The following is a 22,538-nucleotide window of genomic DNA, read 5'->3' as shown; positions in this document are numbered from 1 at the left end:
TACAACTCCCAAAAGGCACCGCGAGGAAGCCGGACGGGAGGGAGGCTGGCCTTTAATTGAGAGAGCCGGAGACATCCGAGGCCGTACCACTTGGTTCCGCGTCGCTTCCCGCTCACGCAGTTAACGGCGAGTCCGACCGACCTGGGCGGGAGGCGGGACCCCGAGGGCTTCCTGGCGGAGGCGGGGATATGGCTCCTAGGTGAGACGCTCCTAGAGACACACGAAACTGAGCTCCTTGAGCTCTTTGGTCCTCATGGAGTACAGCACTCTATAGAGCGTTCTTGCGAGGTAAGAGCACACTACTCCTCACTGGGCGCGGATGTACTCAGTGTTAATTTTACCACGTCCACCATGCTCCCACCACCCCGTTTTTTTAATACGATTTTCAAAGAAACCAGTTGTTGGGTCTGATTTGATTCATGAGGCTACTGCGGGGAAAGGGAAGGGAACGTCATAAGCCAAAGCCAGAACTACAAGTATCCCCAAGTTCCTATAAAACAAGGTTATTATTCCCACTTTACAGACTAGAAGACCGAAGCCCAGTGAGATTAGGAAATTTGCCCACAATCGTTCATCTGGAAAAACCTGAGGCTGGGATTTGAAGTACATATGAGGGAACACGGACCAAAATGGCAAGAATTGTGTAAGACCCTGTTATGCTCACTCGTGCTTGTTTTGTTTTTCCGTTTCTTTAACAGTCCTGCATAAAATCCTCAAGAATGACACAAAACTAACAAAGCGTTTTTACGGTTAACCTTAAGTAAAATAAGAGACAAATTAGTCTGGAAGAAATATTTAACAAAACAGACAATACAGAGAGCTTTTACAAAGCAGTAAGAAGAAGAACAGAGTAGAAAGACTGTAGAAAGAGGGACTCCTAGATAGCTCAGTAGGTTAAGCCTCTGCCTTTGGCTCAGATCATGATCCCAGGGTCCTGGCATTGAGTCCCACATGGGGCTCCCTGCTCAGCAGGGAGCCTGCTTCTCCCTCTGCCTGCTGTTCCCTCTGCTTGTGCTCTCTCTCTGACAAATAAATAAATAAAATCGTTTAAAAAAAAAAAAAAAGACTGTAGAAAGATGTAACAGGGGCGCCTGGGTGGCTCAGTGGGTTAAAGCCTCTGCCTTCGGCTCAGGTCATGATCCCAGGGTCCTGGGATCGAGCCCCACATCGGGCTCTCTGCTCGGCGGGGAGCCTGCTTCCTCCTCTCTCTCTCTCTCTCTGCCTGCCTCTCTGCCTACTTGTGATCTCTCAAATAAATAAATAAAATCTTTAAAAAAATAAATAATAAAAAAAGAAAGATGTAACAGGCAATAAACAAAAAAAATATGAATTGTTTATAACCAAATGAAAAAGCTCTCATCTTTACCAGTAATTAAGGAAAAGCAAATTAAAGAAACAATATAATATCTGATTAGAAAAAAAATTAGGGATTGACAACCTCGTTGTTACCGCACAGGAGCATACAGTACTTATAATACTTCTGTTGAAAGTCGACTTCAGTCACACCTTTTAAAGGGGGCTTTGGCGGTATGTCCAGTTATTTGAATGTGACTGCCGTTTGACCTACCAACTCCACCTTTAGAAATGTATCATACTGAAGTTCTCCCACACGGATACAGAGATAGACATGCAAAGATATTTACTGAAGTGTGTCTGTTAGGGGCGCCCGGGTGGCTCATTGGGTTAAGCCTCTGCCTTCGGCTCAGGTCATGATCTCAGGGTCCTGGGATCAAGCCCTATGTCAGGCTCTCTGCTCTGCAGGGAGTCGCTGCCCACGCTCTCTCTCTGCCTGCTTCTCTGCCTGTTTGTGATCTCTCTCTGTCAAATAAGTAAAATCTTTAAAAAAAGAAGTGTGTCTGTTATTGTATTGTGAAAACAATGGAAACTGCCTGAATGTCCCAAAATGTGGGTCATCAACAATGTAGAATACTGGCAACACTTAGAAAGGACACCATATGCATAGTGGCCAAACTATGTACTACCTATCATGAGGGGGAGAAAAGCAGATTACAAAATGGCTTGCCTAGTTCACTGCCTTCTTTGTAAGAAGTTTTTTATGGGTGTGTAAAACTGAAATAGGTCATGTGCTTCGTTTTGACAGGTGCAAACCAGCAGAAGCCTGGCGGACAAGGTGACAGTTCTCTATAGCATAGAGAAAACTCTTTAAGGCTACCCTGCCCAGAATAGGAGCCACTATAGCCACCTGTGGCTATTTAAATTTAAATTAACTAAAATTTTAACTTCAGTTCCTCAGCCACATTAGCCCCATTTCAAGTAGTCAATAGTCACATGTGACTAGTGGCTACCTATTGGGTAGTGCAGCTATAGACTGTTTCTGTGATCACAGATTCTCTTGGAGAGTCCTGCCTGAAGGGATGCAGTGAATGGGGGCAATTTGTCTGATGTCAGGAACTGAGTACAGGCTGTTTCTAGAGCTGGATCATCAGCCAGGGATCCTGGGAGCTTCCCCAAATAGGATTATCCAAACGTGATGGAGAGTTCATAACCTCCTCCCCTCAGGCAGCATCCTGGAGAGAAAGAACAGAGAGCCCAGAGCCTACTGGCTGCTTCTGACCAGCTTTGCAGTTTCCTGGCTGTGTGGCCTTGAGCAAGTTGCTTAAAACAAGTTTTTAGGCACCTGGGTGGCTCAGTTGGGCCTTCAGCTCAGGTCATGATCTCAGGGTGCTGGGATTGAGTCCTGCTTGGGCTCTCTGCTCAGCGAGGAGTCTGCCTCTTCCTCTGCCCCTCCCTCTCAACTAGTCGTGCACGTGCATGCTGGTGCTTGCACTCACTCTCGCTTTCGCAAAAATAAAAATAAAATCCTTTCCAAAAAAACAATTTTCTTTTCTGTGAAATGGCAATAACATTAACTATTTCATATGTTGTATTAAATAAGATATAATATGTAATAAGTATTGTCCTGGCATGTAATAGGTGCTCAGTAAATAATATTGTTATTCATTATTTTCTTTAAAAAGTAAAATCACACCTATAGTAAGTACTACAAAGAAGAAAGTCCTGTGCCTGAAAGCAGCAAGAGGGGATTTGATCTGGTTGCCAAGTGGGGGAAGATTGCTGAAGGACAAGCAGGACTTAACAAGGCAAAGACAGCAGGGAGGGGAACAAGATTCTGCAAAGGCCATGGCAGGAGGGACTGTGGGCGGTTGCAGGAACTGGAACTAGGCCAGTGGTGTATAAAGGACAGTGGGGGAGGATGCTGAAGAATGAGGTGGGCAAACTTGGTCAGAAGATTTTGTTCTTTATTCTAAGGTTAACAGGAAGCCATTGAAGGATTTGAAATAAAGTAGCAGGGTCAGATTTATGTTTGGCGGCAGCGGAAAACAAACCAAAGAGCAGGAATAGACTCTGGGAAACTACTGCAGTAGTCTGGGCAAGATGGAGGTAGCATGTGCCAGGATGGTGATGGAGATGAAGAGAAATGACAAATTTAAGGGAAATCTGGGAAGCAAGATCAGCAGAGCTTCTTGATAGGCTGGCCTTGGAAGGGGAGAAGAGGCGTCAGGGATGATCCCCAAGGTTTTGGCATTTGAAGCTGAATGGATGATGCTGCCATTCACTGACTTCGGGACCCCATGGAGGAGCAGGTTTGAATATTCTGAGACAAATTCAAATGAATTCCAGGTGATTGCGTATGTCTAGAGCTTTGGGAGTTCTCAGCTCACAGCCATGGCATCTGTTGTTCACCATTCTGGGTCCTGGCCTCTAAACTCCTGACCCATCAACGTGTCTTAAAACATAGATCACGGGACACCTGGGTGGCCCAGTCGGTTAAGTGACTACTTTCGGCTCAAGTCACGATCCCAAGGTCCTGGGATGGAGCCCCACATCAGGTTCCCTGTTCAGCAGAAGAGTCTGCTTCTCCCCTTATCCAGTTGGCTCATTTGGTGAATATCATCAACCAAGACCCCAGGGTCTTTATTTCACACGAACTTCCATCAAGATAAGTTTGCCTTTTCCACTACTTGCAAGTGATTTTTTTTTTCCAACCTATTTAAAACTCTGCTAATGCTCTTTTGGTGGTTGTGGCTCATCCTTCCAGACCTCTGAAATAATTTAAGCTCTTGATTCTGGTTCCCACACAAATAGCTCACACCTATCGGCTCATCTGTGCATCTCATCAGCCAAATCCAAAGATTCTCTGCCTGGGACTTCCAGACCCTTGAAGGGGGGGTCCTAGAATTAGGGCCCCAAAAATGTACACCTCTGTTTTTATTAACCTCTAACAAATTTAGCATTTCCTGCAAGTATGAATATAAGCAAAACCCCCGGTAGTATTAGCAGGACCCAGGACTTGTCATTGAGACACCACAGCTCTTTTCATATCCCACTACTTTTGTAGAAATCTCGGAGTATTGAGTACCTTTTATGCTTATTACTATTTGGAGAATGTTAGTAGTTATTACACCTCCTGCTAGATATTGTTATTAAATATATTTTAAAAACACATAGGTTACCATGTGAAAGGTTTTTTTTTAACATTTTAGGAAACTTTCAATTTATTTCTTCTATGATCATATATGAGGTATACGCATTTGTGTGTGCACATGTGTGTGTGTGTGTGTATGTGTAACGCATTTTAAAACAATTCTGAGGAGGAATCAGTAGACCGCTCTAGTCTGCCAAAGGGACCCATGGGTCAAACGAGGGTAAGCCATCAGGCCTAATTCAGCCCCCTCTAAGCCTCCTGCAGAGCTCCCACTGGAGTTTACAAAGTTCATACATTCATATAGGACCTGAGGTCCCCACAGGCAAGAGCCTGGCTTATAGACAGAACACTGTGCTGGGCAAGATACAATAGGAAATAGAGTGGGGAGGAGAAGAAAGGAGAAGGAAGGAAATGGAAATGAGTTGGGAACAGACACAGGAAGCAGATTTTACCAAAACCACAAGAAATCCACTCACACCTGTGGAAAACTCAACCTTTATTATTACCTGCCTAGTGCAGGATATTAAAATTGCATTGAGCTAGATCCATATATTAGTGTAAAAATCTGTGTCTCTCCCCCCAAAAATGTACAAACCCCAAGTGATTATAGAAAAACCAATATGGCAGCTACAACAGAGGTGTCCAACCCCAAGGCCACAGGCCATTGCTCCCTCTTTCCCCCTAATCCCAGTATTTAATCCATAGAAACATACAGGCTTAGAGAAGTTCTAGCTAAAACACAGCAGGTGGGAAGTGGGGATGACTGGGGGTGGGGTACAGGGATCACCCCCAGGTCCAGTGTTTCAGAGGATGGAGGAGGGAGAAGCCAAAGTCAAGGACAATTCCAGGAGTTAGCACAAGGGAACATCTTTCTCCCCTTCTTGTCCTCCTCATTCCCCAGATTCTCAGCCAATGGGATCCAGTGTGTGACGGAAGGAGAGAGAGGCTGGGGGGACCACAGCCTTCTCTCTTGGAACCAGTGTTGTCCAGTGGGGCCCAGGTGCTCCAATAGGTCTTATCCAGTGTCTGTCCTATATGTGCCCCTATCTTCCCCCCTCCAGGGATGGCTAGAAGAGGTCAGAGAGGATCCCATCCACAGGGCCAGCTGGGTGGGTGGCGGAGGCTTCTAAGAGAGGAGCAGGAAGGGGGCATAAGAGTATGTCCCTGGAAGGGAGGCGTCAGCTCCCTGGCAGGCCCAGCCTACCTGTGGTCACACTGCCTCTCTTTCAGAGGTGAAAGGTGTTTGGGACAGGGAATGGAGTGGGGGTGCCATGAAAATCCTCTTGTTTATTGCCTCTGGCTTTGCCTGAATCCTCCCTGAGGAAGGGGCAGCTGGGTGTGATTCACACCGTGTTGAGCGCATCTTCGGCCAGGAACCGATGTAGCTGGGAAAAGGGTGGTCGCTGCTCAGGCTCCCGGCTCCAGCACCGAAGCATCAGCTCATACAGGCCCAGCGGGCAGGCAGGGGGCCGAGAAAGGTACACCTGCATTATGACAGGGTGGACAAAAGGCAGGGAACAAATGGTCTTTAGCTCCCAAGATGACAGGCTCTGGCCCTCCCAGACCCACAACCTTATCTTCCCTCCCTTCTGCTCTGACCTGGCGGCCCTGGTCCCGGAAGAACTCCCCTGCATTCTCAATGACTTGCTCATCAGTGAGCTGCCCAAACGGCTGGGCCCGGCAGAGCATCAGCACCTCCCACAGGGTCACCCCAAAGGCCCACACGTCACTTGCCGTCGTGAACTTCCCCTGGCGTGTGGATAAAGCAACAAAGGCAGAGAAAGACATCAGATAACAGAGACCCTCCTCACCTCCCCACAGCTCCCCGTTCACTCAGCACTTCCCCAGACTGACTCCTCCTGGCTGGCCCCTTCCAACAGGCCTGCTCCTCCCTCCTTCGGGCTCTGCCTTCCTTCTCAGGCTCTAGTCCGCTCCCTGAACTCTTCCTTCTTCTACGCACCCTTCCTTTCCACCATGACCTTCATTTTCTGGTCCTGATTCTCTCCCAACTCCTACCTTTTTATCTCTAGCCTCCTGTCTCCCCTTACCTCTCTTGCTCCCTGACTCCTGCTCTTATACCCACTCTTGGCTCCTGAACCCTTTCCCATCATACCACTCCTCCCTACTTTCTCTGGTCCCTAGAGCCAGAGGGAAACTTACAGAGCACTGGCCCAAACCCTCACTTCAGAGATGAGGAAACTGCAGTGCGGGGAAGGCAAGTGACTTGACAGACACCACAGAACAGCCAGTGCTCCCCCCCGCCCCGTCCTCCCCTGCCAACCCCTTCCCAGCCCTGCCCTGCCCGCCTCTCTCAGGGCCTCTCACCATGAGGATGCACTCCCAGGCCATCCACCGGATGGGCAGCACTGCCCGGCCCTGCACGCGATAATAGTCCCCAGCATAGAGGTTCCGGCTCATGCCAAAGTCAGCAATTTTGATAGTGAAATTTTCCCCAACCAGGCAGTTCCTTGTGGCCAGGTCCCGATGCACAAAGTTGAGCGTGGCCAGATAGCGCATGCCCGAGGCAATCTGAGCCGCCACGTGTAGCAGCATGGGGTAGCTGAGGACAGAGCCAATGAGAGAGGGTCCCTGGAGGCAGTCCCAGACTCACCCACCTCACAGATTCCTGGGAGGAATCCCAGGGGGCCCACTCCCTGGGACCGGGTCATGTCTACTGCTGGTGCAGAGATGGAATGCCCACGCAGAGGCCAGGGGTAGGTGCCCACACAATGCTTATTTGGCTCATCTGACCCAGGGAGCTGCTGCTCTGTTGTCTGGACTCAGGCATTGAGGGTGAGCAAGAGCAGAGGGAGATTCCTGACAGAGTCCAAGTCCCTTCAGCAACCCCCTGTAGTAACTTCTTGCTTCTTAGTCCCCAGATGAACATGGCCATGTATTCCTCACCCCAGTCCCCACCCCCCGAACCTCACTACCTGCCCCCACATCCCATGCTGGATCCATGTTGGAGCAAGGGGAGAGGAGACCCCTCCCCAGGGAGCTCTCAGAGAAGGGCCAGCCTGGGTAAGTGGGTACCTGATGGTGGGCCCTGGGGCAGCCTCCCCGTCTCTGGGGGCCCCCTCGGCCACCTTGTCCTCTAGCTGGTGGGCACCGAGGAACTGGTTAAGGTCACCATTCTCCATGTAATCGGTAATCATGCAGAGGGGGTCGTCCTGCACACACACGCCCAGGAGCCGGATGATGTTTGGGTCCTTTAGCCTCGACATGATCTTCACCTCCTTCAGGAAATCATTCCTAGAAAAGTGGGGAGGTGGCAGGGACACTGTGGGGCTGATCTGTCCTTTCTCTCCTGCTCACGCAGACCAGCACCCTAACCCCAGCAGACAAGCTGACTCACTAGTGACACTGAGACCTGGCCTGAGATCAGCCTGAGATGCAAACTTCCTTCCCCAGCCACTCCCCCTATTGGTCTCTACCATATTCCCCATTCTTCATGGCCTCCCTTCCCTATCGCCAGACACCATCCCTGGTCCTCACCTGGCATTCTTGGTGGCATCTGGCCGTAGGATCTTGACAGCTACCAGCAAAGGGTGTCCCTTGCACACATTAAGGGGGAAATCAAGACTGACCAGATCTTGAGGGTTTTCTACCTCACACAGGTGCACCTGGGGAAAGAAGCTCATTTGTTAGAAAGTCACATGATTCACTGAGGTCACAGGGTCAATTGGGATAACACAGTCACAGATGACAGGTTCTGACCAATGGGGATATATGGGCATGACATCAGAGCTCCAGACAGTCAAGACACTGCTGATAGCTGGGGAGGGATCCTCCTTACCTCCCCAAATTGGCCCTCGCCAAGCTTCTCCTTGAAGCGGAGCCGAGACCGAGGAAAATCCACTCTGGGAGGCCCATCCCCGGCAGCCCCTGGGGGCAGCGCAGGCACAGCATAGGTGTTGCCCCCGGTGACGCCCTGCAGGGTGACAATGTCAGCCTCGGCATAATGGGGGACGCTGTTCTGGGGCGGTGGGGGCAGAAGCGGGGCACCCGGCTTCTCAGGCTCCATATAGTCCCCACTGCAGGCTGGAGGGTTGAGGGGAAAGAAGACAAGACGAAGCATCAGAAGCAGCCCTTGAGAGCCATGGTTCTCCACACCCCAGCCTCCCTTGTCTCCCAGCTGGGTGAGAGACTGGGTCTATGATCCATCTTCTTGGTATTCTACCCACCAACCTCAAACCAGAGAAGATGCTGGCATGAGATGAGAGTGAACTGTTCCAGAGTTTAAGGCAATGGAAACAGTTGAACAAAGAATGACATCGTCTATTCTCTAGGGATCCCAGCACAGCCCAAGAAACATTGACAGAAGTCTTGATTAGAAGAGGAATTCCTCTACCCACCATCAGAAGAAGGATGGTGCCAGTCATCTGGTTACCCCCTACCTTCTAAGCCCTTGTCCCACTCATCGCCAGCCCCTCCTGTTCACTTAGCTGTTCTACCTACCTGCACCTCCCCACACATACTTTCAGCCTTGGCTCCTCCCTGCCATGGTTACCCAAACCCTCCCTGACCCAATACTCCAAGCTCAAAGACAAGCAGAGACAGGGGCACACAGAAAGGGGGAGGGGGTACAGTTCCTCACGGCCAGGACAACAAGGAATCTACAGACAGAGGAGAGGAAGCAGAGCTGTTCCCTCTTAGCCCTGGGGAAGGAGCAACAATGAGAGAAGGCAACACCAAGGAGAGGAGGAGCAGACAGGAAGGGCAGGGTGTGAGCCTTCACCTCTGGGATTGCAGAGAGAGTACACATTGGGGGGGAGAGGGCAAGCACCAAGGGTGAGAGGCCCTCCTCCTTGCGGCTCTAGAGAGAGAGGAAACAAAGGAGGAGTTATAAGAGAACCTGGGGTCAGTATAGCAACCTCCTCTCTGGCTCTGGAGAGCAGAAAAGATGGGGTGGAAGAGGAGGAGGAAGACAGAGCTGAGAACCAGTGAGCTTTCTGCTCCTGTGCTCAAGGAAAAGGCTTTAAGAAGGAACAAGCACAGCAGAGGAGGGCTAAGGGCATTAGAGCTTCCTCCTTGGGAGCTCAGGAGAGCAAAAGAGGCCACAGCAGGGAGAGGAGGGAATGCAAGGTCTGAGGACTTTTCCCTGCCCCTGTAAAGGTATGGGGAGCCTGGAGGAGCCCAGAAGCAGAGGGGCTTACCCTGGGTGTTGGTGGGTTTGGCCCAGGCGGGTGTGGGGGGGCCGGGGCCCCGAGGGGGACGGGCGTAAGTGGCCAGAAGGAGGCGGTAGGCTGGATTGGAGAGCAGCAACGCTGTCGGGAGAAGGAGGGGGGGAGACACGGGGAAGGGATGAGACTCAAGGCTAGACAGACAAGGAGACCTGGAATAGGGCAAGACCAGGGCTGATGGGAATGAATGTACTAAGAGACAGGGACAGGATAAAACAAGAATCTGGAGAGTGCTGGATTGCTCGATGAATAATGAGTGAACAGACGGACAGGTGGATGGGTAGATGGATGGATGATAAATGAATGGTTGAATGGATGAATGGACAGACAGAGAAATGAATGGATAAATATATATGGATGGCTGAATGGATGACAGGTGAATGGTTGGATTGTGGATGGATGGATGGAGAGATGAACAAATGGATGTTTGAATATATTTGGATGGATGATGGATGGGTGGATAATGCATCCAGTAATTGGATGGTAGATGGATGGATGTACAGATGGATGAATGGGTGAACAGATGTATGAACATGGATGAATAATGGATTGGTAGACGGACAGAGGACAGATGGGTGGTAAAATGGATGGACGGAGAGATGGAAGATTGGATGGGTGGCTGGCTGGATGGATGATAGATGGGTGAATAGATGTATGAATATTTATGGATGGATGCATAATGGATAAATGGTCAGATGGTGGATAGAGGAGTGAATGGACAGAGGGATGAACATACACATAAATACAGATAGAAGGATGGATAATGGAAGGATGGACGGATGGAATGAACATGACAAGTCTAGGAGAAAGGAGAGAGGCTAGAAGATACAATGAGAGGGCACAAAAAAGAAGAGAGAAATGTGTATGGGACACAAACAAAATGAGACCACCACGGATTAGGGGTAATACATGGGAAATTCTTGAGAAAAATTGTAAGGTAAGGACATGGGAGTGATACAGTGTGGTGACCAGGGCACAGAAATAAAGAAAATGAGTTGAAATTGGAAAGACAGAAAAAGAAGGGAATGGAAACAGAGAGGAAAAGGGATACAATAAGAAAATAAGCAGAGGATGGAGGTAGGACTAGAACAAGGCAGGTCTTACCAGAGCTGTTGGGGACACTGGGAGCAGAGTGGGGCGGATTCCCACGAGGGCGGGGTTCCTGGTAAGGGGGTGGCTCAAGAGGGCCTGGGCGGTTGTTGATGAGGATGGTGTCCCCAGGGACAGACAGATGAACTGTCAGCTCCTCTTCTAAAACCCGGCGCTCGGCCTTGTTGTGGGAATGGGAATGTTAACTGCACATGATTCCAGCTCAATAATGACAAGGTCCCCTTCTCCCCTTCAGTCCCCACAACAGTCGCATAGTGGTATCTACTATTAGCTCTATTTCACATAGTGGTATCACTATTAACTCTCTTTCTAGAGAAACAAAGGTTCAAGAGCATGTAGGTCAGTCCCCTGATGTCCCATAATGGGATTCCAACCCAAATCTGACCAGATAATTATAGAACCATCAACCTTCATGCATATCACCCCCACCAAACTCTCACCAGGAAGACAGGGGCTTGGAGTATGCCTGGCTTCTTCCTCTAGCTCCTCTCCGCCCTTCTAGCTCCACTCTCCCCCTTTCCCATCTGGCTCCTACCCCAAGAGGTTGACTAGTGTGGACTTTATCAACTGGCTCAGTTTGGGTTGGCTGGAGAGGAGTTTGTTGGGCAGGTGGGAAGTAAGGTCAGGGTGATTAGTCTCCCAGCCCCTCCCTGAGAAGTGGACTCAGGCTAGCTGTATCCTTGAAGCAAAGTCCACTGCCCGTCTCAAGGAGCCTTTCCCCAGACTCACTCCTCCAGGTTCTGGTAACTTCACTCCTCTCATCTTACATGCCCACAGCCCATGAGGGTGACAGTTCTGTGGGAATTTCACTACTCTTTGCGATTTCCATAAGGCCGCCCACTCCTTTGCAACCTGGCACTTTACTGAGCCCACCTCTGGTTATCTTAATTAGACTGTGTTCTGTGGTCCCTACAGGACCCAAACTAATGCAGGCGTCCCCATACACGTTGGCCTCAGCCTGGCCTCAGTCTCCACACCCACACCCTGCCTGTGCTCTCCACACTGTAACCCCCTGCTCCCCTCAATCCCCTCACCCCTCCCCCACACCCCACATCCCCAGGCCACACCCCCACACCGCTCACCTTGCTGAGGAGCCTGCGCCAGTGCAGCCGCCAGAGCATGAGGGCAATGATGAGCAGCAGCAGCAAGATGATGGCCACCAGGCAGCCAATGAGGATGGCAGTTGGGCTCCCCTCCGCCTTGGCCACAGGTTGCTGGCCTCGGGGCTCTAGCTCTGTCAGAGACAGGAGAGTCAGAACCACAGGAGGCTTCCCACCCGAGTGGGGGTGGCCCCAGTAGCAATGGCAGCACAGGACCCACTGGTTTGGGAGGAGGCCCCAGGCTGCTCACCTAGGCTGCTGAAGTTGGTGGGAGGTGGGCCAGGTGGCCACCACGGAGCCGGTGGGAAGGTGCCCCCCAGAGCTGGAGAGGAGTCATTCATAACATCTATAGAGAAGGACGAGAAGAAAGGATGGAGTCAGAGAGGAAAGAGGCCCCAAAGGGAAGCTACTGGCATGAGACCTGTGGAATTCTACCACTAGGAGCAGGGGTGATACTCAATATATGTACCCACCCATCCGAAGGAAGGGGGCTGGCTATTGTGGATGTCAAGTGTTTAGCTGCTGGGTTGTGAGGAGATACAGGACTCCCAGAGAGAGAGAGAGCCCCAGGTGTGGATCTTGGGTACCAGGCGGCCTGGAGAAGAGGCTATTTCTCAACCAGCACAGAGTACTTGTGTTTTTATAGCCAACACTGTCCTACCAGCTCAGTATCAGTCATGAGGAAAGGGCTGATAAAGCAAAGATAGGGCTGGGGGGAAGGAGTAGGGAGATGTTCCAATTATTCTGGGCATCTCTGCTTGGGAAGTCTCACGAGTGGTAGATGGATCTGGTGCTGGGAGTGGATATTTTGGCATCCTGCGGGTTGGCAATCCTAGAGGATGAGGACTGGGCAGAGACAAGGGGCTTACCAGAGACGAAGGAGATTTCACTGAAGAGTAACCAAGGCCCAGCAAAGAGGAAGCGACACTGCAGAAAGCGGCCCACGCGGCCGCCCAGGGGCACGGACACAGCCCGGGCTCTGGGGTCCCCCAGGCTGCCCCCCAGGGCGTGGCGTACAGGCTCCCCCTCCCAGGCCATGGCAGGGCCCCGCTTGAAGCGACATTCCACCCCACCAGGCAGGCGGGCTCCCAGGGTGTGCATGTTGTTACAGTGGACCTGGGGGGGAAGGGAGGAGGGACACAGGGTCAAGGCCAGGAGAGCCCAGGTGAGCACCCCAGGAGCAACCACCCTGGTCTCCGAGGAGCCAGACGCACTTACCTGCATGGCCTGGAAAGCCCTCAGCCGGTCAAACTCAAACTCCATCTCCACATAGCCAGCTGGGAAGCTGTGGTTGCTCCACCCCACATAGTCATAGCCTGGCCAGACCCGCAGCTCCTGGCTCTTCCTAAAGTCATCCAGCCCCACCACACCATCCGCCAGCTGACCCAGACCTCCATACAGCAGCCTGGAAAGCAGGACAGCAAAGGAACCAGAGGGTGGCAGAGAAGAGAGTGGCACCCATCCATGTGCTCTGCCACCCGGGGCCTCGACCTCCCCACTGTGGCTCTCTCTCTCACCCCCAGAATTGCCGTGGTTGCACGGAGGCACCACCTCTAGGGGGCACCATGCAGCCTAAGGTGTGTGTATGTATGGCGACAGTTTCCAACAGATGTGTCTTAGCAAAAGGGGTGCCTTTTACTAACTCGCACAAAGTGTCACATGAGCTAGTAGTTGCCTTGCTACCCTTCAATCCTGATCTTGTGTCCCCAAGGCCCCACCTAACCTGTCCCTCTCCCCAGTTCTTCCATCTCACTGGCCAGACTCTTGACCCCACCCACTACATCCTCCCTCCCACCCCAGGCTCCTGGCCCTGCACCGCCTGCTTCTCTTACCCGCCAACAGTGTGTGTGGTGTGTCCATCGTAGGTGGAGTCGTTCAGGTGCACTGCCTCGGATAAGTACATCGTCTGCCCCACAGGGGCCGTGTAAGACAGCAGTCCGTCTGGGCAGGGTTGCGGAGGTGATGTTAGAGGCAGGAAGCCTCTCTCCCGCTCCCTTGCATCAGTCCCTTCCTGTGTTCCTCCACAGGCCCACGGGCATGGAGGGGACAAAGTTGGCCAGCACTGCCCCCCACTCAGAGGGACAGCTTCCCAACAAGAGAAGGATGATTCTGGAGGCCCTTCTCCCCAGGTCCCAGCCCAGGAAACAAATTCTCGGGGGTCTGAATGACTCACCCTTCCAGAGGCAGCCATAGAGCTCCACCCGCAGACAGACACTCATGACCCGGTCCGCCCGGGGGTAAAAGCGAACCAGCCGGGCCACCATGGGGGGTCCCAGGTCCTTCAGCACCACGCCCCCAGGGTCCTCATTACCTAAAATCACCTGTGGCCCAGGAATTAGGGTGGATGAGTGGGAAAGGCTCTGGGTTGGATCTCACTTCCCAGTCAGCCGCGGTCCCCTGGCCCAGCACACAGTAGCCACAAGGAGACTCATGAAGGCTGGTGTTGAGCACCCAGGGCTCTGGGGTACAGCCAGGCATTTCTAAAATGAGGGGCTGTAGCAAAGACCTCTGACACGGGCACCTGGGTGGCTCGGTTGGCTGCCTTCGGCTCAGGTCATGATCCCAGGGTCCTAGGATCGAGGCCCACATCAGGCTCCCTGCTAGGTGGGAAGCCTGCTTCTCCCTCTCCCGCTCCCCCTGCTTGTGTTCCCTCTCTCTCTGTGTGTCTCTTGTCAAATAAATAAATAAAATCTTTTAAAAAGGACCTCTGACACATCTCTCAGCCTGACGCTTTGTCCTCAACCTCCAGCGTCAGCCCCGAACCCTGCCTGTCTCCATTTGTCTCTAAGCCATGCATCCCACCGTGCACAGATTCTACCCATTTCTCAGAGCTCTGCACCTCTGCTTCCACCTTCCCCCTCTTCCTTCACCCCATCCTCTCTGTCCACTCGGCAGGCATTGGCTGACTGCCCACTCTGTGCCAGCCATGCACGTTCTCAGTGGTAAACATCCGTCCCTCCCTTCTCCCCACGCCGCACTGAGATTCCAGTAGGAGAAACAGCTGTGCAGAACAAGAGGCAGGTGGGGCTGAAGCAGTGGGAGGCAGGCTCTCTAAGGAGGTGATATCTAGAGGGGAACTGAGTGGAAGGAGAAGCCAGGGACATCTGGGGGAGAGGCTCTCCAGGCACAGAGACCGGCAAGCAAAAATGTCCTAAAGCTGTGGGATGTATCCGTGTTCCTTCCAGGGACAGCAAGAAAGCCAGTGGGCCCAAGTGGAGTGAGAATACAGGAGGGAGGAGTAAGGGAAGTGGGCAAGAGCCAGGCCAGGCTAAGCTTCTGCACCCAGGAAGGAGCTTAGCTTTGGTTCCATAGTGGAAAGCCAGTGGAGGGTCATGGACCAGGTGTGCCTCATCTGATCTGCATTTTCTCAGGCACAGTGGACGAAGCCTCTAGGTGGAGATAGTTTAGGTGGGAACAGACAGGAGCAGGGAGAACACTCTGGAGGCCAGCAGGTTCATCTAAGCCTAGGATGGTGTGGTGTGTGGCCTGGGGTGGTAGAAGTGGCGGTGGTGAGAAATGGTTGGATTCAGGAAATGCGGAGGTAGAACAGACTGGCCTTGCTGGTGCTTTGGAAGCAGGAAGGTGAGAGACCAGAGGAATCCGAGACATCATCTTAGCTTGTGGCCTCAGCAACTCGCCTGAGTTGGGGGGAGGAGCAGGTTTGGGGTGGGAATGGGATTCAAATTCAGCTTGGGAGGTTTACGGTAGGTTTGAGATGCCCATTAGACATTCAGGTGGAAGGGCCCAGAAGGTGGTCATGTTTGCAACGCTAGATGGAGCTCAAGAGAGAGGCTTGGGCTAGAGAAGGTAGAAATCGGCAGTCATGGGTGGACAGGTGGCATTTATAGTATAGCTGGGGACAAGAGTAGAGCCAACCTTCCCTCGGGGCTGCCCCCACCGGCCTCACCTCCTGACCCCAGCGGTCCCTCCAGTCCATCCAGCGGTGGCCGTCCCGGGAGTAACGCAACCGGTAGCTGGGGGAGAACTCCTTGCCCAGGCCTCCTGCGTGCCGCCCCTGGGTGCCCACCAAAGCCACCAGGTGCAGCCGCCGCAGATCCACCTGCAGGTACTCCTCCTCCTTCGGAAAGACCGGCCCCGCGGGGCACCAGGCCCCGTCCCCGTCGCTGCTCTCCAGCCTGGGAGGGAGCAAGAGGTCACAAGGAACATCTGGTCTGCCTCTGTCTCTAGTATTTCAAGCCCTTCACGATGCAGGGTGGGGTTTCATTGGCACTGGCCCTCCGAGCAGCCTCTGGGCCTGGGCAGAGGACTCGGAAGGGCAGGTAGAGGCCCCAGGAGCTCCCTCCAGAGCGGTGCCCCAGGTGTGCCAGTTACCTGCTGTGGCGAGCAGCAGTGGAATCTGACCAAGAGCTGGATGCAGAGATGTCTCCATCTGGAATGGTCCTGTCCTGCATGCCCAGGGCATAGCGGCACTTGGCTGGGTGAACACAGACATATAGAGGGTCAAGGCCCCTGGCTCTGTCTCCCAAGCCCCATCCTCAGGGACCCAGGAGCCAGGTTCCTCACCAGGGTCAAAATGTCCCTTCATATCAGCATCTCCAGTTGCCACCAAGAGCAGCAGCAGCAGCACCAGCGGCAGAGATGTGAGGGCCCCTGGCCCCATAGCTCCTGATTCCTCAGGCCTAAGGGGGCGGGGGCAGCATCTCTGCAGGGGAGCAAACAAGGGGTAGGGTGAGTGAAAGTCAAGGAGCCTGAGTCACAGCCAAGGACAAACAGGCAGAATGGGTTGCTCTGGGAATAACAGAAGTAAAGTGACAACAGCAAAAGCTGCTTAACAGCATCAGCTGTGTTCTTAGAATGTTCCCCATGTGCCAGACGCCAGGCTAAACTCTGGTCCACTCCCCACCTACGATCCCAGAATTCTAAGAAAAGTGGGGGACCCCAGGGTTTTCCAATCTCACTGTCCTCTATAGCCCCACTAAGCCCAGTGTCACCCCAAGAATGGCAGCCCCCCAGCACGCAGGCAGTTGGGAGACAGGCAGAACTTCATCCCTCCCCGAGATCTGCTGAATCAGAATCTGCATTTTAACACAACCCCCAGGTGATCCATGCCAATGAAAGTCCGAGAATCCCTGCTCTTCACTAGGGCCTGGATGGCACACACTACCTAAAACAATTTCAACTGGAATCTCCTTGTGAATCCAGGTTATCCACCCTCTGCAGAACAGCAGAAGCTGCTCTGACCTCTCCTCTTCCTGGAGGTCTGCACTGAGCTCCCCAGGCCCTGGAATCCCGAAGGACCCCTAGGGCCACCCCTAATGCCCTTCCCCCACCTCTGCCATCAGATCCAAAGCCTGCTATCCCAGCTCTCCTCATTCTGCTTCCCTTCTTAAGACCCAGACATCCTGTCCCCACAGTTCCCACTTTCTGAAGGTGGCTGCCTCTGAAGGAGAAGCCCAGTGCTGAGGAAAGGCCTGAGTTGCCTTGGAGACGAGGGCGGGTCTACAGGCAGGGAGGCCAGGTCACCCCAGGAGGTAGGAAGAGTGGGGGGATACTCCCCCATCCCTTTGTCCTCTTCCAGCTGCTCCCATCATGCTCTAGGGCAGGAATGTAAGAGGCAGCTGAGACCCCACAGCTCTGAAGCAGCAGCTGAGGGGGCTGACTGAGTTGCGGGGGGCACCAAGGCATCAAAGAAGAGCTAGAACCAGAGGCATCACACCTGGTCCCTCGGAGGTCCAGGAGCCACGTGCAGGGCAGCAGGCTGCAGGGTCCCAGGCGGCTGGCCTGGAATTCCTGGGTGCTGCTCTCCACCCCCACCTCTCTCGGGAACAGCGGGGCCCTTGTTCCCCTGGGTAACCTTCATGCCTATCCCAGATGAGTCATCGGAGCCAGACGGAGCTAGAGGAGCCCCGGGCAAAGATACAAAGACAGGCAAAGGATAGGAGGCAGGGGGAGACGGGGCGAGAAACACAAAGCAAGAGGTAAATAGAGCAGGCTCAGAAGCACAGGGCACAGAGCCAAGCAGAGAAACACACAGATGTCTGGGGCAATCCCTCCAACACTCCAATCACCCTACTTCTCTCCACTGGGTCAGGCACACAGAGGACAGGCTGAGAAGAGCTACTCCAACCCCACCCCGCCCTACCCTACCCCAATTACAAAGCAGGGATCTGGTCACTGCTGCAGGTCCTTCCTTTTCCTCTCCTATCCCCACCCCCCACCACAAACACCAGCCACACAGCTCTGTGCACCCCTTACCGCCCACGAACCCACCCCACCCCCACTCATCAGCCATGCAAACTTGCAGAGCTGACTGTAAACCCTGGGGCTAATTGTAACACACACACACACCCCTCTGTCAAAGACAACTCTTCACAGACTTTTAGAGACAGACACTTAAATGTGTTACACACATCTGTCCCAGTTGGGGCAATCACAGACACTCATGCACACATCAACTCCATCCACAGGCCATCACTTAGTGAATAGCCATCTTCAGACATCCGTGAATGTGAAATGACAGATAACACATGCTCCTACCATTAGAGGACACCGTGAGACACATACACTCAGGCTCTCAAACACAGGATCCCAAGACAACTGGGGCCCACCTCCCAATACACACCAAGACCAAGCCAGAGAGAAGTCAAGGTGGTGGCTGGAAGGGCCATGAGAAAAAGAGGCACTGCTCCATTTTTCCAGACTCTCAGCTTTCACCTGTCTCCACTGTAGCACTCACTTCTGAGGCACCCATGTGCCTACAGCACTGGCTGCAGGTAGAGGTGCTGGGAAGGAAAGTCCAGCCAGCAGGGGATCGAGGGGGTGTGGGGGGGGGGGACACTGAGGATGGGGCGAACCAGGCAGTGACACAGCCTCACGATAGAACCAACTGACCATCCAGAGGCTGTCACTGGCAGGTTAGGTATCAGTGCCTCTCTGCTGGGCTGAGGGCAGGCTGTCCCACTGGGAGCTGACTGGGCAGAGACTTAGCACTTAGCAGGTAGATGCCCGCAGGGACTGGCCTGATAGGAGGGCACACCCGCTTCTCCAGGGGCCAGAGGGGATGATTCAATGGGGCCACACAAGAGCACCTGCCTTCCTGGGCGTCAGTTCCTTCACACTGAGTAAAGGGTCCTTCCTCAATGCTGAAACACACTTTCTCCGAGGTCAGGGAGGTGCCCCCCCCCCCCATTTTCAGACAGTAAGCCAGCGCACTGGGGAGGCGGGCAGGGACGCGCTTGGCGGAGCTGGGCAACCTAGAACAGCCCGGGAGCGTCCTGCCTCCGACGCCAAGCCCTCACCCGGCCGCCGCACCTCCCCTGGAGCCCCCGGCCTCGGCCTCTGTCCCTCCGCCCCGCAGGGGTCCTCCGGCCGCACCCCCTACCTCTCATCGCTCTTCCCGGGAGACCCAGGCGTCCGACCCCGGAGCGGGGCCTCCTCGGCGGCTGGGCGAGGGGCGGGGGAGGCGCAGGGAGCCAGGAGCAGGGAGCGGGAGGCGCCGGCGGGGCTCGGGTGTCGGGAGGCGGCTCCCGCGAGCAGCTGTCGGGGGCCTGTTCCGGGGAGAGGAGCCAAGGCTGGGGCGGCTCGGACCCAGGCGCCGCCTCCCCACAGCCGGACTCCCCCTCCTTCCCTCCCTCCCGCCGCCCTCCGCCCTCCGCCCTCCGCCGGCTGGCCGGGGTAGCCGCCCTTCCCCCTCCCGGACAGCGTCTTCCCCGCCGCTCCCACGCCCGGCGCCGCCCTCCCGGCCTCGCTCTCCCCTCTGCGCGCCACGCCCACCCCGCATTCCCCCGCGCACCCGGGCCTCCCCCAGGTAACCACGCCGTGGTCCCCTTGACGCTGCGCGCCCAGCCCCCTCCGCCTCCGCGCGGCCCAACCCCCCAAGCCCCAGGGTCCCCACTAAATGGAACAGACGAAGCTGAGGCCCCGCTTGGGGCCTACCACATATCCAGGCCCCGTGAGGGGATGGCTCCCTCCCTATTCCCCCTTTCTGGGCTCAGTTCCTGGAGAGGGAGGTGAAGGGGGCAGCCCCAGGGCACAGGGAAGGAGCAGGTTCCCACAGGCCCTGTGCCCAGCCCAGCAGCAGGAGTTTGGATGGAGGAAGGGAGCAGGGCTCACCTGCCCAACCAGGCGCCCCAGACTCACACTTTCCACACCACCAACCTTTGCTTCTCTCTGGCATCCTCTGGCCTCCTGTCCTCTACACCCCAACCCAGATTGCCCCAGAGCCTGATGTAACCGCCCCCCAACTCTCTCCTAGCCCCATTCTCTCTCTACTTCCACCTTCCACCCCCCAGTCCTCTATAGGACCCTGCAGCCCAGACTTCCAGGGCCTGGTTCCCTTGGGCTCCCTGCTCAAGGCCCAGGAGTCCTCAGGGCAAGCCTCCCTTGGGCCCAGGTGAGGTGGAGACCCTGACCACTGGCAGGCATGGGCCTGAACAAGGTAAGGGAGTTGTGGGGAACGGAGACAAAGAGAAAACTGGACAAAGCCCAAAAGAACCAGGAACAGGAGTCACAGAGAAGATGGGCAAGGAGTCTGGGTGAGGGGAGCAGGAGAGAGAGCTGTGGTGGGAAGTGCTGCGCCCCCCTGGGCACTGCCTCAGGCCACCATCTATCCACACCCACACCTGTCAGCCACCTATCAATGTCACTGGCTCAGAAAGATCTATGAGTCCACTGCAGATCCCCGCCCCACTGCACCTCACAGCGGACATCAGCTCACCCCCTACGTGCAGTCCCAACCACAGTCCCAAGAAAGAAACACTAAGTCACAACCAGACAAGTACACAAAAGTAGTACCAGGAAGAAGTTGGCCCTCGGTATGGGCAAGAGCGCCAAACCACCAGGGACACACCAATTGCAACACGCTCAGCTGCTACGGGACTCATTAATAAACAGCCCCATGGTCACTCGGAGAATTGCCTCTTCTCACCGTCCTCTCCGACCAAACCCCCGGGGGTTCCCGAGAGCACGTACCCGGCTGGAGACAGCCGCTGGGGAATCTGGGCCCTGGAGAGGCTGGGCCGGGGGTGGAGCCAGGCTAGGGGTGGAGCCGATGTTTCCCCAGTAACCTCACCTGGGCAGACTCACGACCCCTCCTTCCAGGGACTGTGCTCAGAGGAACCCTGGGCTGGCAGACCCGGCTGGGCTGTTTCCAGACGCCTCAGGGAAGGAGCGGCAGCCCCTCACACCCCGCTGGGACATTCCACACCCCAGGCCCACGCTCCCGGGCCAGGTGGCATGGCGCAGCCAGAGGGTTCCAGTGGGGAGAGTAGAGGAAACCATAGAATCCTGAAACTCTTGTCCCCTGGTCTCTCCCCCAGGAGAAATTCCTAGTCGCTGATGCCCACCTCGCCCCAGCCCAAAGCTGGAGGAGTGGGAGGGATGCAGGGCTGGGGCCCAGCGGAGTCAAGTGACATCGGAAAGGGGGCTGGAGCCGGCTGGAATGCGGGGCTCTGAGCCGAGATTCCCAGGGGCCAGAGAGGGAAATCCCAGCTATCGAGGGGCCCCTAGAGCAGTGCCAAAGACTGAGAGTCCACACAGCCTTTCATGGCCCTAGAGCCCATCCCACATCTGCTGCATCACTCCCAACTCCCGCGTCTTCCTGAGCCCCCAAAGGATGGCCCAGCCCTCCCACATCCATGCCCTCCCTTCGAGCTTCCCCCACTCCCCTTCAAGCCCATGGCCTCCTGCTGCCCAGGAAGGAGAGGAGGGGAAAGAGCTCAGAAAAAGTGAGGAGAGGCACGAAGGAGAGAGCAGCAGCTTCAGGCCTGCAAATCACCCAGGGAAGCCCAGCAGGACCAGTGAGAGGGAGGATGGACCAGAAAGGCCCACACGCACTCGCTGCAGTCCCCTTCCCAAGAGATGCAGCTGCCTCTGGAGCAAGCAGGCCCAGTCAGCAGCTGGGGAGAATGAGAACTGACTTGGGGCGGGGGGTGGGGAGGAGGAGAGGGTGGTGGCAAGACCACGACCATGAGTCAGGCCTTGGTACCACCAAGTACAAATGAGAAACTGAGGCCCAGAAGTTGAAAGGAGGAAGGAAAGATGACATAGTATGGGGAGAAAATGAGGTAGCTCAGCAGTGGGCAGCCTGGGGGTGAGGAATGACCACACAGAATGGATGGAACTCAGAGGATGAGGGAGGAGTTGGGGGGTGGTGTCACAGGAAGGAAAGCGGGGAAGGGGATGAGGGCACACACAGCAGAAGGTGGGATATAGAGATTTGGGGAGAAGAGAGCTGGTCAGAGCTGCTAACTGGAGTTAGTACGGCAGAAAAGTGAGGAGGCCTAAAAGGCACAGACAGTCCAAGGGGACAATAAACAAGGGCAAAGGAGAAAAAAAGGGATTGGAGTGAAACCAAGAGATGGGGGAAGAGGAGGGAGACTGAGGCACTGGGGTTGAAACGAAGAGACAGAGGGAGATGATAAATATAAGAGGCTAGGAAAGGAAGGGGTAACTGAGGGACAGACCAGAAGAGACACAGACCTAACGGCTGGCTGGAACCTGTTTCTGGGCCACAGGACACAGAGGCACCAGACCTCCCTTTGGGGCCATCTGAGTCCCTCAGCCCATCTGCCACACCACGGCCTCCAACTCCACTTGCCTCCTTGGCCTCCTCCTGCTGTGGCCAGGCTGCCTTCCTCCCACACCACCAGCCAGACCCCCAGGTCCCTCCTGGTGAGGTGTGAGCCCAGCTCCAGTCCCCACTGCTGCCCTCCCAGTTGAGCTCTGGTGTCTACCCTC

General features: G+C 54.6%; 1 protein-coding gene and 1 long non-coding RNA gene across 9 annotated transcripts; one reads left to right on the top strand and one right to left on the bottom strand.

Moving 5' to 3' along the window:
- The first annotated feature begins 81 nt into the window (after positions 1 to 81).
- LOC125101831 (uncharacterized) lies at positions 82 to 4,465 on the top strand. Its single transcript, XR_007127942.1, has 3 exons — positions 82 to 288; positions 524 to 643; positions 3,271 to 4,465. It is a non-coding gene; the product is annotated as an uncharacterized LOC125101831 (long non-coding RNA).
- Positions 4,466 to 4,926: 461 nt separating this feature from the next.
- DDR1 (discoidin domain receptor tyrosine kinase 1) lies at positions 4,927 to 20,837 on the bottom strand. Of its 8 annotated transcripts, XM_047732240.1 has the most exons (20): positions 20,595 to 20,765; positions 19,183 to 19,348; positions 16,365 to 16,503; positions 16,173 to 16,275; positions 15,748 to 15,976; positions 14,014 to 14,161; positions 13,673 to 13,781; positions 13,059 to 13,245; positions 12,710 to 12,956; positions 12,091 to 12,186; positions 11,823 to 11,974; positions 10,735 to 10,900; positions 9,604 to 9,714; positions 9,186 to 9,263; positions 8,244 to 8,488; positions 7,943 to 8,070; positions 7,481 to 7,699; positions 6,773 to 7,007; positions 6,047 to 6,196; positions 4,927 to 5,931 (listed from the first exon to the last, which is right to left on the bottom strand). In XM_047732240.1, the coding sequence occupies exons 3-20, from the start codon at positions 16,459 to 16,461 to the stop codon at positions 5,791 to 5,793; spliced, it is 2,841 nt and encodes a 946-aa protein (XP_047588196.1). In that variant the 5' UTR covers positions 16,462 to 16,503; positions 19,183 to 19,348; positions 20,595 to 20,765; the 3' UTR covers positions 4,927 to 5,790. The 8 variants fall into 8 exon arrangements, with proteins under 8 accessions (XP_047588196.1, XP_047588202.1, XP_047588200.1 ...); XM_047732246.1 differs by lacking the exons at positions 16,365 to 16,503; positions 20,595 to 20,765 and adding an exon at positions 20,772 to 20,837; XM_047732244.1 differs by lacking the exon at positions 16,365 to 16,503.
- Between the last annotated feature and the right edge of the window lie 1,701 nt (positions 20,838 to 22,538).

The sequence above is a fragment of the Lutra lutra genome, chromosome 6 (genome assembly GCF_902655055.1).
Source record: "Lutra lutra chromosome 6, mLutLut1.2, whole genome shotgun sequence".
Classification (NCBI taxonomy): Eukaryota; Metazoa; Chordata; class Mammalia; order Carnivora; family Mustelidae; genus Lutra; species Lutra lutra.
This window is presented reverse-complemented; position numbering and strand designations above follow the sequence as displayed.